A 15,428-nucleotide genomic window follows, 5' to 3' on the forward strand; every position below is an offset into this window, starting at 1 on the left:
CATGAGGGAAGAGTACTTAACTCCTTCTTTAAGGGGGTTGTACACTGCCAAATCCCGTTAACTAAAATGTTCACCGTGTTTGTGAACACAACGGCGATCTGTCTGTACACACACATACTAAAATCATGCGTATTAAACCTGATCCTTAACAGTTACCTTGGGGATGCACAACAACACGAGGCTGTACAAACGATGGCTTCACCACTTCAAACCACCAAAACAATTCCGCCATGAACACCATGTAGTTGCTCTACCAAAAAAAAAAAGATTGATGTTAAAAAACAAGCCTGCAAATAAATAGATAAAGCAGTATTTGGGATATGCCTTTGCATTTTATCCAGTTTCATCCCCTTCTCTACTGATTTCTTAGAAAATGAGATTACTAAGAGTGATCCGTAGCACCAAGTACATAACTGACATAGAAATTTGATCAGATTGTAGCCGTTCGGGCTGAAATGTTTCATAACGAGCATATGCTCAGGCCTGATGCCTTGCAGCCAGGGCCGAGAGGTACGGGATGGGTGGAATGGGACGCCTGTCAAACAGATCAGCCATTTCCACCCAAACCAGCAGTGAAAAGCCCATGGTTTTGCAAGGCTAGGCAATACAATTTTTAGAGGGGTTCGCCGCGGCCCTAAGCTGCTGTGTCCCTCTGGCTCAGCGCAACTTTGTGTCCAGAAACACCGACTGTCTGAGATCAACGGGCACCCGGGCCTGAGCTGACCCAAGCAGGGACAGACTTGTGTCACAGGTCTTACCAAGTCTGAAAACACGAGCAATACAAACATCTACTTGCGCATTAAACCGCGAAACCATAATTAAACAACTTTTCAAAACAGTTTGTTTAAAAAAAGTCTTTCTGCAATAAAACCCAGTAACGTCTAGCTAACAATGCTTACAAAAGCATGTGTCCTTAGTCACTTTTTCATGTTATTAACACTGAATAATTTCAAATATCTGGTTTATTTTCTCCACTTTATACTATTTACATTTAACGTTTCACATAGTTTAAATAGGAAAATATAAATTAACAAACTTATCGGTTTAATTTTTGCAGACTAAGAATCATAGAATCATAGAATCACATGGTTGGATGGGACCTATAAGATCATCTAGTCTAACCAAGAACAACATCAAGAGCGCTTCCAACTTACAAAATAATGTTGAAATACAGAAATATATTTCCATGTGACCTTTTTTAAAAATAAAGCTTTCTTAATATTAGGTTCTATTACAGATGTTAATAGAGCAATCTTTACAGACATGAAACATTCTCATTAGCAGAGCACGGGCCTTTTTTCTAATTTCCAGCCCTTTGTTCGCAATAAGGCCTTCCTTTGACTCCAAGAAAATCTTGCTGCAGATTAAGAATCACATTTGGGCTCCCTGAAATAAATGCATAGAGTCTTTAAAAAATAGTTTAAACTTACAAATAATTTACTCATTCAATTTCACAGAAATCTGTAGGAAAGAGACCTACATATCAACAGACACGTTTATTTATTTTCTGAAGGAGTTCAGAAGAACGAGGGGTATTAAATAAGAGTTAACAAACTGGAGAGTTCTAAGAGTATAGCGAATTATACAGCTGACAGTTCTTTTACAAAAACAAGATACATCCTGAGAAAGTGAAACCAGTGGTACACAGTTTCTACTTTAACTTTTTCTTTGTCCAATAGAAAAAATAACTCTGGTTGATTCAGGCATATATACGGCCGTGAAATTTGTAAGTTGGTTGTCAGTTCATCAGCTAGAAGAGGACAATCTAAGCAGAAGGACGAAGCTTTCTGAGAGCCAGCAGGACAGAGAACTGCTCTGTGTTCTGTGACGGACCGGTTCACTTTCCACTGCCTACCAATATAAACAGGCAAGACTTCAATTTAAGACTTCTTTTGCCAGTTTCCCTATGTTTTCTGCCCCTCAAATGTCAAATTCCACTGTTGCATTACTTCTGTTGCCTTAAAAATGCGTACCTCAAATCTTGGACTGTGAGCAAACGTTTGACAAAAATTCTAAACCAAATGTCATTTTATTTCAGAAACAAGCTACAGGCATGAAAGGGAAAAACATATTTCTAAAATAAACAAAAATTAACAACAAAATATTTAATAATAAATGGGACAACCTCAATTCTGTATCAATAAATTTTAAAACACAATTTTAAATATCTACTTGACATTTTTGATTCAGCTTTATTTTCCCAGAATATTTCTAATACAGCCAGCCTTTACTCCAGCACTTTACTCTTACACTGAAAGCTGCTCACACATCAGTGTCTGGTGAAGGGATGCGCCGGATGTTGTCATAGCCGTTACACAAAAGCTATAAATAAACCAGGAAAAACCCCGTCTCTGCTTACTCAGCACAGCAGCACTGAATAAAGAAAAATTCATAGCAAAATCTTTTCCATTCAAAGAAAATGTTAAGCACAGCATTTTGGTACCACACGCTGGTTTCATCAGGAAGCAATATACATAAAGAAAAAAATTAGATGTACTTCTCAGACAAAATATAATTTTTAGTACCACAATTTCTAAATATTACAATTCTACAATTTTTCTCTTAATATTTCCCCCTCCCCTTACCTCCTTGCAAGCTTCTACATTTTTTACTTGTGTTTTTTTACTACAAAAAATGAAATACAAAATATTCCAATCATAGCTTTGTCCCCATCTGAAATATTGTATTTAAATACTCCAATTTCTTACGTTTATGCTGAAATGCTTTATTTAATACTGTGACTATTTTACGAAGAACTCAGATATTTTCTCAGTATCTTCTACGCAGTCCTGAGCTACTGCAAGACAGCTTTGTTTTTCCAAAAATCATAAAAGCAGCATTTACTGAAGTAAAAACGAAACTGTTGGCTGCACAGCCCACCTAGAACTGAGGCTGCTTTAGATGTCTGATGGTGAAACATCATTTTCTCACACGTTCCTTTAGTCAGAAAGGGTTGGTAATAATAACGATCAAAGGGGAAGAGTGACGATCAGTAACTTAATTTTTTGGAAAAAACAAACTGTGGGTTTGGAGTAATCCCGCTACCCAGCGCTAGAAAGAATGTAGATATTATTTTCACAGATTTTGCCTTCATTGTGCAAAAAAGAAAGTCCTAATAGCTTGTCACATGATTATCACATGTTCAGAGGCATAATAGCATTTCAACGGTACAAAAAAATAGCTGAGCGAAAACCCGCTGAACGGCAGATGGCAGACGTGCACCTTCACAGATGCTTTTATTCAGATTTAATTTTTTCAATTTGGTATTTGCAGACTGTTCATTAGCTGCATGTAGTCAGCTGCACTACTGGTTACATTTTATCTATCGCATCCTCTGGTCCTGTACAATAAAAATCCTTCTGTTCAGCAGATTTTGGAAGACCACCTTTTGTAAGAAAAAAAATTTCCTATATTCTAAGTATAAAGTATATATATACTTGCTCTGTAGCAAAGGGAGATATAAGCTAGCTTGTTTTATAGATTTTTATACAAAAAAGATACATTATTTTCCTTACTATCTCTATTCTCCCTCCACAATTTTAAAATCATGATTAATTTAAAAATCAAATTAGCTACAGAAACAGCACATCCAATCTTGCAACTTAAAATAAAGTATATCCTTGTAATATGTATAGACTTTTAGATCTTAATATTTATAGAATAATAACTACAAGGTTATATATATGCACAAATGATACAAGTAATTTGTAATTAGGCTTGAATCCACTAAAATTGAATGGAAAAGCAGCCACAGACGCTTTTAGGAATCTTCTCAAAATGAACATAAAAATAGACCGTAACGTTTATATCACGGCACACATTAAAATCTCTGTTCAGTAGGCCAGGAAAGTCAGTTACCTCAAATGCAAATCCATAGTTTATATCTCATAAAAGTGCCGACACAAATGCATCAAGACTGAAGGAAACTGGAGAGTTTCAAACTCTGGAGAAGGCCAAATTACGCTGCTGTGTGCGATCCATCCAAACAGATCTCCTGCCACAGCAATTCAAGTTGAAAACTCCAGTATGTCTTATTTCAGGCCAGAAAAAAAAAAAGGGGAAAACTGGCTGATTAACATCAGTGAGAGCAAACCACGCTGCTTCCCTTTAAACAATGAGCCAGGAACACTTGGTCCCTCTCAGGAGAGAAATCTTCTGTTGAAGAACTGTTCCCTGGTTGAATCTTCCGTCTCGTTCCTGCTCCCAAACCCTTTTAAACCAGCCGATGGGTACCAAATCCCATCGCAGGCACCTAACCGCCTCACCCAAAACTGCGGCTGCTCTCCAAGCTCCACCCTCATTCTCACACGGCCTGCAGCTCGAGTTCAGACCCGGGCTGACCAATAGTGTTGTTTTTTTTTTTTCACTGAGATTGGAGGGAAAGCTGTACAACACTTCTGGACACCGCATAGCCCTTAATTTCTAGGATTTATCTATGTGGCATATTCAAACGCTATTTTTCACATCTCAGAGGACATGGCTTCTGCATACGTTGTTTGCAAAGTCACCATTGACATTTACGTCAGAAAGCGCAAGTATTCAAAATGTTCAAATGCAATAAATATTTTTAGTATAAAACATCCCTTTAGATATTATATTCTCCTGTTCAATTCAGTAGTTAAAAAAACCCCAACCAAACAAACAGAAAAAAAGGAAGTTCTGGAACCAGCCTCTCCATGTGGCCTACTGAGCCTTTCACAGCACAAATGTTTGTTCTGCTGGCCCTGGTTAGCAGATAAGTGCAGAAATCCCTACTCCATGTGCTGCGGTGTGATTCAGGACAGTTTAGAGTTTGGCTCACATTTAGGCCACGAGTGTGGGTGAACAGACTCCGCAGCTACCAGAAAACAGCAGCCGAAGGGAGGAAGCGTCCGTGCTAGTGTCACCATCACGCTGCGCAGCCCCAACTCCGGCCAGGAGGGCAGGAGCTGTCACGAGCAGACAAAGAACAGGGTTATACGTACACACGCACCTCAGGAGACAAAGAACCCCTGGAGAGACCTGGACACCCTCCCAAAAGTCAACTGTGGGCCAGTATGATCGCCTGCTTCTGGGAGGCCACTGGGTTGGCCTCCAACACAGTAAAAATGCCCAAGTGAGCCTGTGCGTGCCTGTGAACTGCGTGAGCAAATGAACGCACTGCATGAATAGCTATCTTTTTATATAATGGATTGATTCTATTAATAACAGCAGCTGAATTAATAAAGGTGTTCTAATATTGGTTGCGATCCATGCTTCACCCTGACTCAATCCTCTATCAATGAAAAGAGAATGCACTCATATACGTGTCAATTAAAGGAGTAGCAAAAGTTCAGGACAACTATTTAAAAAAAAAAACAACCCAAACAACCTACACATTTTTGAAAATTCAGATTAGAAAAGACAGCAAGTAACTGTGTGTCAGCTGATTCAATGCCAAGTTCCTATGTGAGCTCTCAAATCACAGTAAACATCAAATGATTTGATGTCAGTCTCCTCTTTGACAGCTAACCTCATAAATAACTTATTCTTGTCCAAATCCTATAGTCCATTAGGATAAACTGGCGGAGAATGATCTAAAAGTATCAAGAATATAACAAAACACAACCGAAGATGTGTTTTTCCTCTTTTAGAAATACTTTCAATATATCTCTCACGTGACAAATTGGATATGCCAGATGCATTTTTTTTTCTTTCTATTTAGGGACTATACATGTCCCTTAAAACATCTTTTCAGGAATTACACATTTTGTAAGACCTTTGCTCAAGCTACAAATGCTACATGCTGACTATTACACTGCAGCGCTAACCAACTGCTGGGCCAAAGCAATAAAGTCTTTAATGTTCCGCAGGGCAGGTCATTCTTCCTGTGATGGCACTTGATGCAAGTTCTTCTATTTCTACAAACTTGTTCTTTGGATAAGCAGAACATGTGCGTGTCAAGACACACTCTGCTCCGCTCTGGTGAGACCCCACCTGCAGCACTGTGTCCAGCTCTGGAGCCCCCAACATCAGAAGGACATGGACCAGTTGGAGAGGGTCCAGAGGAGGCCACGCAGATGCTCAGAGGGCTGGAGCACCTCTCCTGTGCGGCCAGGCTGAGAGGGCTGGGGCTGTTCAGCCTGGAGAAGAGGAGGCTCCGGAGAGACCTGAGAGCGGCCTCCCAGTGCCTAAAGGGGGCTGCAGGAAAGATGGGGAGAGACTCTTCAGCAGGGCCTGGTGTGACAGGGCGAGGGGTCATGGTTTTAAACTAAAAAGGGAGATTCAGATCAGATATTAGGAAAAAATTTTTTACGCTGCAGGTGGTGGAGCACTGTCCCAGGGTGCCCAGAGAGGCGGTGGGTGCCCCATCCCTGGAAACATTCCAGGCCAGGCTGGCCGGAGCTCTGAGCAACCTGATGTGGTTGGAGATGTCCCTGCTCCTGGCAGGGGGGTTGGGCTGCGTGGCCTGGAAAGGGCCCTTCCCACCCAAACCATTCTGTGATTCTATGATTCTAAGACACAATAAAACATTTCTTTCAGTTCTATGTAATTTCCCAGACACAGATGAAGAACAAGATACTTAAAAAAAATCCTGTCTCAGGATAAAACTGCTTACAGAAGAAGGGAAGAGGGAGGATCAGGGCAAAAAAGCAATCTGCACAGCTAAAGAGAGATCCAAGATTTTCTACTCTTTCCTCTTGTTAAATATTCAGGGAAGATTCAAAAAATATTGTGATTATTTTTATGTAATCTCTCTCTACTCATGTTTGCCTGTCTCAAAGGAACACAACCAGGAACCAGTATGGTCCCTTGGTGGCGCCTCAAGCATCCATGGAATGTATTCAAATACTTTTTTCTTTAATATCAGTAGCCCTGCCTTAGTAAACACCTTATGAAGAACTTCACAAATGTAATGGGCAAGTGACAAACAACAAAGCTTACTTTCTGCTTGATTTGACTGCGACGCATTACAGCTGTCTAGAAATCCAGACAAAGCTTATTTCTCCTTGTGCTAAAACAGAACTCAGCCAGGGGTTTCATCTGCTGCAAAATCTGAGAGTCTTTGTCAAATACTCTGGATGCTTGTTAAGTGACGTTTTAAATTAGTCTGACTTTGTTGCTGTGCATCTTGATGGGAAAGCCAGAAGTGGGCACAATCACCCCAGTCAAGTCCTGCGCTGAATTTCTGTATCGTATGCTATCTTCGACCTACCTTGACTTAACGTAACAGGGCCCAGTAAAGAACGTACGGCATGCACTTGAAAAGAAAGAGGCCCCGCTCCCTTCCTTCTCAAGGACCAGCATGAAGTCAGTGCACCTCGTGTAATTTCTAGGACCACACCAGGCATGGCACTGTCATTCCAAAACACAGCTGTCATTATTTTCTTGAGGCTTTTTCCACTAAAGTATCAGCAGCTTGGTTCTTTTTTTTTCTTTCCGTCACCCCAGGACTGCAACAGAGTTTTAACCAAAAGCACAGTGCCACCTGCTGTGAGTACGAGTCACTCGGAAATCAACCCCAAATTTTTGGTGATGAACACAGCCGCCTGAAACAGACACATGCTTCTGTAAATCCTAAAACTTGATACTACAGATTTTGTGGACTGAGCTAAAAGTGACTTCTACCAACCAGTTTAACTCAACGTGTAGTATTTAACATAGCCATTTACAAGTTTTTTCAAAGCGACAATAAAATTCTTTGGTGAATACGTACATTTATTAAAACTTACTCTAATCAGATGCGCTGGAAAACTAAGAAAGAGCTCCTTTAACTGGGAATTTATTTTGAAAGCAAATTAATTCTTAACACTGGAAAAACAGAGTTTATAGCACTAGCCAAAGTTTCTGTGCCAAGTTTTAGAAGAAAAAACTTGGCAGCCTTTCTGTGGAGTATTTACATCTAAATAAGTATCCACACCACAGCAGCTTGTGAAAACATGATCACAAAAGGGCCTTCTCAGTTCTAGAAATACTCTAAATCCTTGAAAGACATGTAAATCCTCTCTAAAAACTGTTCAGAAAGAGCAAAAGTACTGAGTCTGTAGCATTTTAGAAGTGGAAAGTCTGATGCCTTGGGGTATTGACAAAATGTGGAATACAGTTACTTTTAAAAATCAAAGTTTCATAGTGCATACTGCCTTGAGAAATAACTCAAACCAGTACTATAAAAATGGTGTTATTGCCACGAATGACACTGAAGAATAATGAATTCCATGTTTTCCATGGATCTGTAAGCAGAGAGAAAATCAAAACGCAGTGAGGGAGCCCTACTCAGGAGCACTGAACACGGTTGTAGATCGTGCGTTGGGAAACTACGGGCGTGAGAGACTGCAACACAGCAGACTTTTTACAAGTCGGTGGGTAGATTGCCGTATCTGAAACTTTAAAACACCCAAAGCTGTTTGAAAGCAGTCACTACGCAACTTGGCACACACAAAATAAACCAGCACCAGCCTAGCAGCCTGGGCTTACGGGGCCGGGTCCCGCTGCCCTCGCGCACCCCGGCAGCTCACTACTCATGTGCAAAGGATTGGGTTCAACCCTACGGGGGACAACAAAGCGGTGCTCGGGCTCTGGCCGCTGCGACTCAGCTTGTCAGATTGCTGCGAAGACCATAAAAGCAGTGAAACGACCCAGATAGTTAGAAAGCAGTTACATCCCATCTGCAATGGATATGCTGACTCCAGAAAAATAGTGTTTCTTTCCCTAAAGGCAGGCCAACAAGAATCTTAAGCAAACAAAGTTTTATATACAAGAAAGTCTTAGAGAAATAAAAGAACAAAAAAGTAAAGTTACAATTAGGCAAGAAATAACTCTATTACTCTTTGTCTTTCTACACAGGCTTAAAGAATGACAGAATAAGCAAAACTTTATTTTCCTCCTTCTAAAAGAGCAAAATCTTAGAATGACTGAAAACACTTCATTGCTTATGCCAACAGTTGTATTTGTTGGAATTGTGTTCCAGGCATAAACCAGTAGATTTTTCAAGGAAATTAACTCAGAAGTTTATACTTCTACAAAAGCGAAAAAGCTTTAAGGTCGAAAACCATAAAATCACTGTGTACACAGAAATGAGTAAGAAGGGTGAGTAATGACTCCATAAACAACTCTTCAGTATTTTGTCCTTTTGCACAAGCCTTAATAAATTAAAACTAATGCAGATGACTATGACATTTTAACAGAAATAGCACAGATACAGGCTTTAACTAATGATTAACAAGAAAGAAGATAAAGTGTGAAATATTTTTGCACAAAATCAAAGCTTTTGTAAATACTTTCACAAGTGCTTTTTTAGAAAATACTTTGAAATTAGAAGAGCAAAACAGTCCTGCGGACGCCACTTGCACTTTTATTTACTAATTTATTTTTACCTTTATTGAAGAAGCTGCGTAGAGCATATCCTCAAGACTGAAATGACAGCACTGGTTAAGGTATTCCTGACAAAATTCTTGAATCAATTGTAGATTATAAAGGCTGTCAGCCAAAGACATTGTCTCTTTCAGACAAATATCTGAAAAGGAAGAAAAGAAGCAAAGATTAGATATAGTCACAGATTTGCAAAAAAAGGTGCTTTCTGCTTTGCTGGATTCTGGAGCATTTTCTTGATAAATTCAGACTCTAAAAATTTTTTTTTTTTCCCCAGGAGGCTTTTACTTTTCTATTTCAGAAACTTCAGAAATGACAGCACTACATTTTATCTTTGCAGTTTTATAATTTAGATATTTTTCTAAACCTTAATTGTGTTTTTTCAGTATTGACAATTTTTTTTTCTCCTTTCTCTTTTGTGAAAATTGAAGTTATGCTCTAATTCTTGTTATTTACATACAATGAAAATCCATATTTAATTATTAATATACATTTTTTCCAATTAGATTTTCTACGCAGCAATGTCAATAGGAAACGTATGCTTTTTCACAAAGTTTTCCATACATGCATGGGGACCTGAGAGTACATTTTAATGCTGTTAACCTTGAATCTTCCCAAAAACCACATCAGTTTAGTTTTATGGTTTTGTTTTTTTTTTTTTGGTGTGTGTGATATACGAATTCTCACTCTCTGGAAGTACTGTTTAAAGACACAGAAGTGGTAGCAGCAAACAGAGTAGTGCAGTTATTCAGTATTCTCTGAATTCTTTTTATGACTGCTTCTTGGAAAATTAATTACCAGCAATAACTTTCTATACAAAACACAGCCCTTGTAAAAAGAAGGACCGAATAAAAGAAAACTAAATATACTTCCAGATCATGCAACAGATTTTATTCCCAAAGCAACAATGTATGACAGAGCTCCACATAGTTTTAGACTGTCTAGGATAAAAGGTTTCTTCAGGTAAGGTACCTACTTCGATGCTGATACTAGAGATATTCCTGAGGGAATCGGAAATATTCCATCATCTCAGCCTCACAGATGATGATCAATGGGAAAAAATGTTTGACTAAACTGATTGAAATGCAATTAAATTTAATAAGACAAAATGTGAAGTCATGCATCTGGATCTAATTCTAACGTGATTTACTGATTGAAAGCGATAGCAGTAGGAAGGTATTGGGTATTAGCCAATGTACAGATGTTTATGAGCTTTCAGCATCATGCAGCTATGAAAAACATGATGCTAAAATGTGTCAGAAAATTATTTCCCGTAGTGACAGAGAAGCACTGTACAAAGGAGTAACAAGATGCCAGTCTGGACCTCTGTGTCCAGTTCCAACCATCCGTGTTCAAGAAACATGAACCGAAACCAGACTGCTTGCAGAGGAAGACTACTGAGGATAATAATGAGAATGGAAATCCACTTCAGAAGGGAAGACTGAAGAGGCTTGGTTCAAGTAGCCTGGGCAAAGCAAGAGAAAGAAAAGATATCAAAAAGGTAGACACCAGCTTAGGAGAAGTTATTCAAGCCAAAGCTGGAACAACAACAAAGGTGCGTAGACAGGCTACAAGCACATTTAGATAAAAACCAAGAATAATATTTAAAATCATGTTAAAAATGGAGCTCTGCAATAGTGGGTAAAAGCAGCACAGATTTTAAAGAGCTAGGCAGTTTTAAGATAGAATATGATAAATTCATGAAAGAGATAATATAAATTTTGTACAACAGCCAATTTCTTGACTCGCTAACATAGGGAGTCCTTTCTAGTTCTGTATTCCTTGAAGGAAGCCTAGATTTGAAAGTTAAATAAAGTCTTAATGAGAAGAAACAATCTATTTCAGACTACAGAGCACTCTAGATTAATATTTTTTCTTTTTTGTTAATGCATTTTTAAGCATTTTTGCATTTGCATTTTTGCTACCTGCCTTCCTCAGTTCCAATACAGAACCAAATCTCAGTGAAATTTAACATGCATCAAAAAATGTATTATTTAAGTCGAGAGAATATGGGCAAAGACTTTTTAAAGTGCTTCTGGTTGCTTCAGAGCACCTTTGAATTTACCTCTGAGACAATGACACGCACATTTATGGATCTTTAGGGAAGATGATGTCAGGACACCTAACAAGAAGATTAAAACTAAAGTTCCAAAGATGACATGTGCCCTCTCTTGTCTGAAGTCAGACGCTGGAGGAGTCTACTGGTAAGTGTATATGTGGTCACGCAAGATCTTTTGGATTGTCCTATTTTCAGCCGTGCTGGAACAGTAAGAAGGAACGAGGCGTTTTGCCCATTCAACACTGCCCAGGTTTTAACTCTTCCTTAACAGCATACAAGAGTATATATTTGGCTGCAACATTTACGTAAATTGAAAGTTGTATTTTTCAAAATTCACAAGCCCAAGAAGAACAGTGAATGCGTGCATCTTAGTGTCTTTCATCTTCAATGCCTACTGTGCTGGAAGCTTTCTGTAAAGTGGTTGTACATGTGAATTCCGGATTTCAGTCCTCAGCAAGCTTTACACCCTCGTTCATATTCCTGGATTTCTCAGGGTGCATCTGCACGAGCGTTCCCACGACATCAAAGGTATCATGGACAGAACACAGGCAGAAAATGATGGGTGTTAGCTGCCAAGACAGTTTACATGAGGCTCTTAGTTGCCAAGAGGAAGATATGACTTTAACAGGGCCCCTGAGCAAAGGAACGAGGTGAAGCCGTTCATCATCAGACAACTGCTACTGTAGAGCAGCATGACAGCAGTACGTTCTACACCACGCGTTTTTGTTTCCTCTATAAATGATATAGGCAGCTATCAGGTGAACTAAAAGCCCAGAGCACAGAGCAACTACTTGCCATGCAGTGCAGACATGCAGAGCTTGACTACCTCTAACCTCTTCCACGTTTTACATCTCTAACCGCTCAGATTCACAAGAAAGCACTTGTGCAGCTTCCAGAACAAGAGTGTTCCAGGTGGTTTCAAGCTCCATTCAGTCAGAGCTGTAATAATATCTTTTAGTTTGTTCATATTAGGGTGATAACGTAAAAGTAAGCACAACATAGAAGGACACCTTGGCTCCCTTTATTTAAATGTAGAAATAAATAGGTACAACGTAAATACTAAATCCCCCCCCCTCACTCAAATTATGCCTCCTGCATATCATATTGAAGCACCTCCCTTCACACAGTTACCAAACACAGACATTTAAACTTTTATGGACCTGTGTCTACAAGCTGAGAGAGATGTTGGACATACCCTCCAGTTTAATGATGTCTGGGCAGTAGAAGTGGATCAGGGCGGCTAAAGCACAACCATCTGTCCCGTCTTTCAGCAGGTTCTCCACCAACGGAATGCAGGGCAGCTGTTTAAGCAACGTTTGCTCCTTCCTGTAACGAGCCTACAACAGAGAACAAAGAAATTCAGAGAGACAAAGGCTCTGAAATGTATGAAGAAACAGGTTCATACTGTAGGTTTTACACTCTTAGCAAAAAAAGTAGTATTCAATAAATAGCTGAATATTCTCAGCATTAAATTTCTTAAAACTACTCATGTTACGCCCCATTTTGAATGGCATAAATAATATCTGAGAGGAAAGGAACCTAAAATGCTAGTATCGAGCCTTTCCTTCAAAACTACCAAATTTTTATGATCTCTGGATAGCACGCTGAACTAGATAACATCATATACCTGAATTAAGATCCAACACTCCTTGTCAGAAGCGATCTGTGTGTAAACACAGTGAGGCAAATCCTTAGCTGGCGTAACTTCAGTTGACCGGCCAGCCAAACGACTCAGTGAAGTTAGCACAGCTAAGAATCTCGCCCCAAATCTCATTTATCTAGCTGACTTAACGACAAATTCAGAAGCAGGGAAATCTGCATTTGATCAGCTCCATTTTTATTACTAGCATGTGTCGCTCTAAGCAGTCATAAACAGAGAAGCTGTTGATGCTCAAGTGCATATGACCATGCAGTGGCCCAGTTATAAAAGGAAATATTCTGAAAAACAACTAAGTGTATGAAGAGCTCATTAGTTCAGAATACCAAGGTAGCATTTATCTGCACTAAATTTATTTTTTATGGGTTTCTTTTTTCTCTTTTTGTGAGAGGAGAGCAGGGCTTACTTTAAAAAATGGTGTTCATCATTTTTAGTTTCTTTTCACTTCCTCCTGGGAAAGCAAATGGACGTGGAAGAAGGTGATACAGATTTTAATTTGTTAATATTATTTCCTAGGACTTATTTTTAAAGCAGTACTGAAGGATTACTTTTCTATCCATACCACAGAACCACTTATGATGCCAGGAGTGTTTCCAGGTTAATTTTATGGGTTTTTTTTTCATTCATCTATCCACACTAAACGGAAAGTCTCCCTGTAGGGACTCGGAGAAGTCTTTGCGGATGTTACTCGTCCCAGCAAAGCTCTCCGGCTCTCCACCTTTGGGCTGTGCTGGAGCAACTGCTGACGGGGCTTCCCGGCGAGACCACGGCTCCAGCTACGACCTCTCTCCCCAGGGAAGGAGCAGGCAGGGCTGGAGGTTTCCTGGGTGGGGCGGGAATTGCTCAGGCTGGCTTTGCTGGCAGAGTCTGTGGAACCACAGACCAACCCCGAAGGCTGTACTTACTGCCACTGGGTTTCTGTCCAGGATCACACGGGATTATTTTTAGTGAACGGCAGTGTCCTCTAACTGGCCCCAAAAGTCTAATCTGCAACAGCAGACTAATCTTGCAATCTTGCACTCTAATCTGCAACAGCAGACACATCAGTTCTAGAAAAATAAAGGGCTTATACTGGGCCCAGAGAAATTATACTTTAACCAGTTAATATTTTAAAAAATCTTAGTCTTTATCTCTTACTTTAAATGTACTGGTACTTGCGTGTCAAGTATGCTGTATAAAAATGAAAATGCCATTTTTGCATGCTATGGGAAATACTCACTACCACCAAATGAAATTGTTAGTGTTTCATGTATTATTAATATTCTTTTCCCCATGTTAGTAATATTCCCTACTATTTCTAATGAAATACGTCAACTATGCTTGCAGTGGGTTTGTTCTTTCCCACTCTATGGCGACCCCATGACCCACTACGATGAAAATTCTGTTTCAACACCATGGTAACATATCCATGTGTTTCCTCCTCAAAATGACTGAAATTAAGCCACGAAATACTACAATTTAATTATGAAATAATGATAAGAGACAGAGGATACAGATGGACTCTCACATCATGGTCCAACTGGCCCTGTGTACTTTACGTATTCTCCTAAATACCAGCTTTTAAATGGAGTGTTCAAAAATATATGAAATGGAAAATACAGTGGCCTTGCACAGTAAATTCTGTGGAAAAGTCTACATCTAACGATGCCTTCACTGGCCTCATGAACAGCGCCCGCAGATGCTGGAAACTGTGTCGTAGCACTGAAGTGGACCTAGAAAGAGGACTTAATTCATTGGAGAGAGTATGCCAGGCACATTACTTTAGGAAAAATAAACTCATATAACCTTATATGCTAGGTTCATCAGAGTATAACAGGCATCGTGTTTCAGTTTGGTTGAAAAGATAAAGGAAATTATACTGAAAAATGAAAGACACTGGTAATTGCGCTGCATTTTTAATAAACTTCCATTTGAAGAAACTCTTCCCATCAATTGCAATGTTTGATCCTACATACGGATGCAATACTTGATAACATGCTACAAATCAACTTCTCGGGTACGTTTCCAGCTGCTTGTATGCTCGGGAATGCCTGTCTGGCTGTGAAACCCTTGCTCTACGCAGAGGGAAGAGACCAGAAGCCTGGTTGGGCTGTTAGAGCATCCCCAGCCCCTGCCTTCCTCCTGGGCTACCACCTGAGTCTCAGCTGCGTCTCTGCTACACTCACAAGCTCCAAGCAACATAAACACCACCGGTTCGAGGTGTTCACGGACAACCGGCAGGCCAATCGGAGTTAGCTTTTCAATAGGTTGAGTATTTTGTATTTCAGTGTTTTATGCAATGGAAGGATCACTAGTTAAACCAACACCTTGGGCAAAAATAGAACAAAATGTACTCTGAAAGTGCTTTGCAGTAGCCACCTTATTCTGTAGAAATGAGACAAAAAT

At 39.6% G+C, this 15,428-nt stretch overlaps 1 protein-coding gene across 6 annotated transcripts in view; it reads right to left on the reverse strand.

Moving 5' to 3' along the window:
- CAMSAP2 (calmodulin regulated spectrin associated protein family member 2) overlaps nt 1-15,428 on the reverse strand; it is an 87,863-nt gene that overhangs the window by 20,716 nt on the left and 51,719 nt on the right. For all 6 annotated transcript variants that reach the window (XM_086754096.1, XM_086754098.1, XM_086754101.1 and 3 more), the window contains 3 exons: nt 12,582-12,723; nt 9,333-9,472; nt 157-250 (listed from right to left, as the gene is read on the reverse strand). In XM_086754096.1, the coding sequence (XP_086610222.1) occupies nt 157-250; nt 9,333-9,472; nt 12,582-12,723 (376 nt within the window). The remainder of the gene's footprint in view (nt 1-156; nt 251-9,332; nt 9,473-12,581; nt 12,724-15,428) is intronic.

Source organism: Chlamydotis macqueenii, chromosome 8, assembly GCF_036417535.1.
Source record: "Chlamydotis macqueenii isolate bChlMac1 chromosome 8, bChlMac1.mat, whole genome shotgun sequence".
Taxonomy (NCBI): Eukaryota; Metazoa; Chordata; class Aves; order Otidiformes; family Otididae; genus Chlamydotis; species Chlamydotis macqueenii.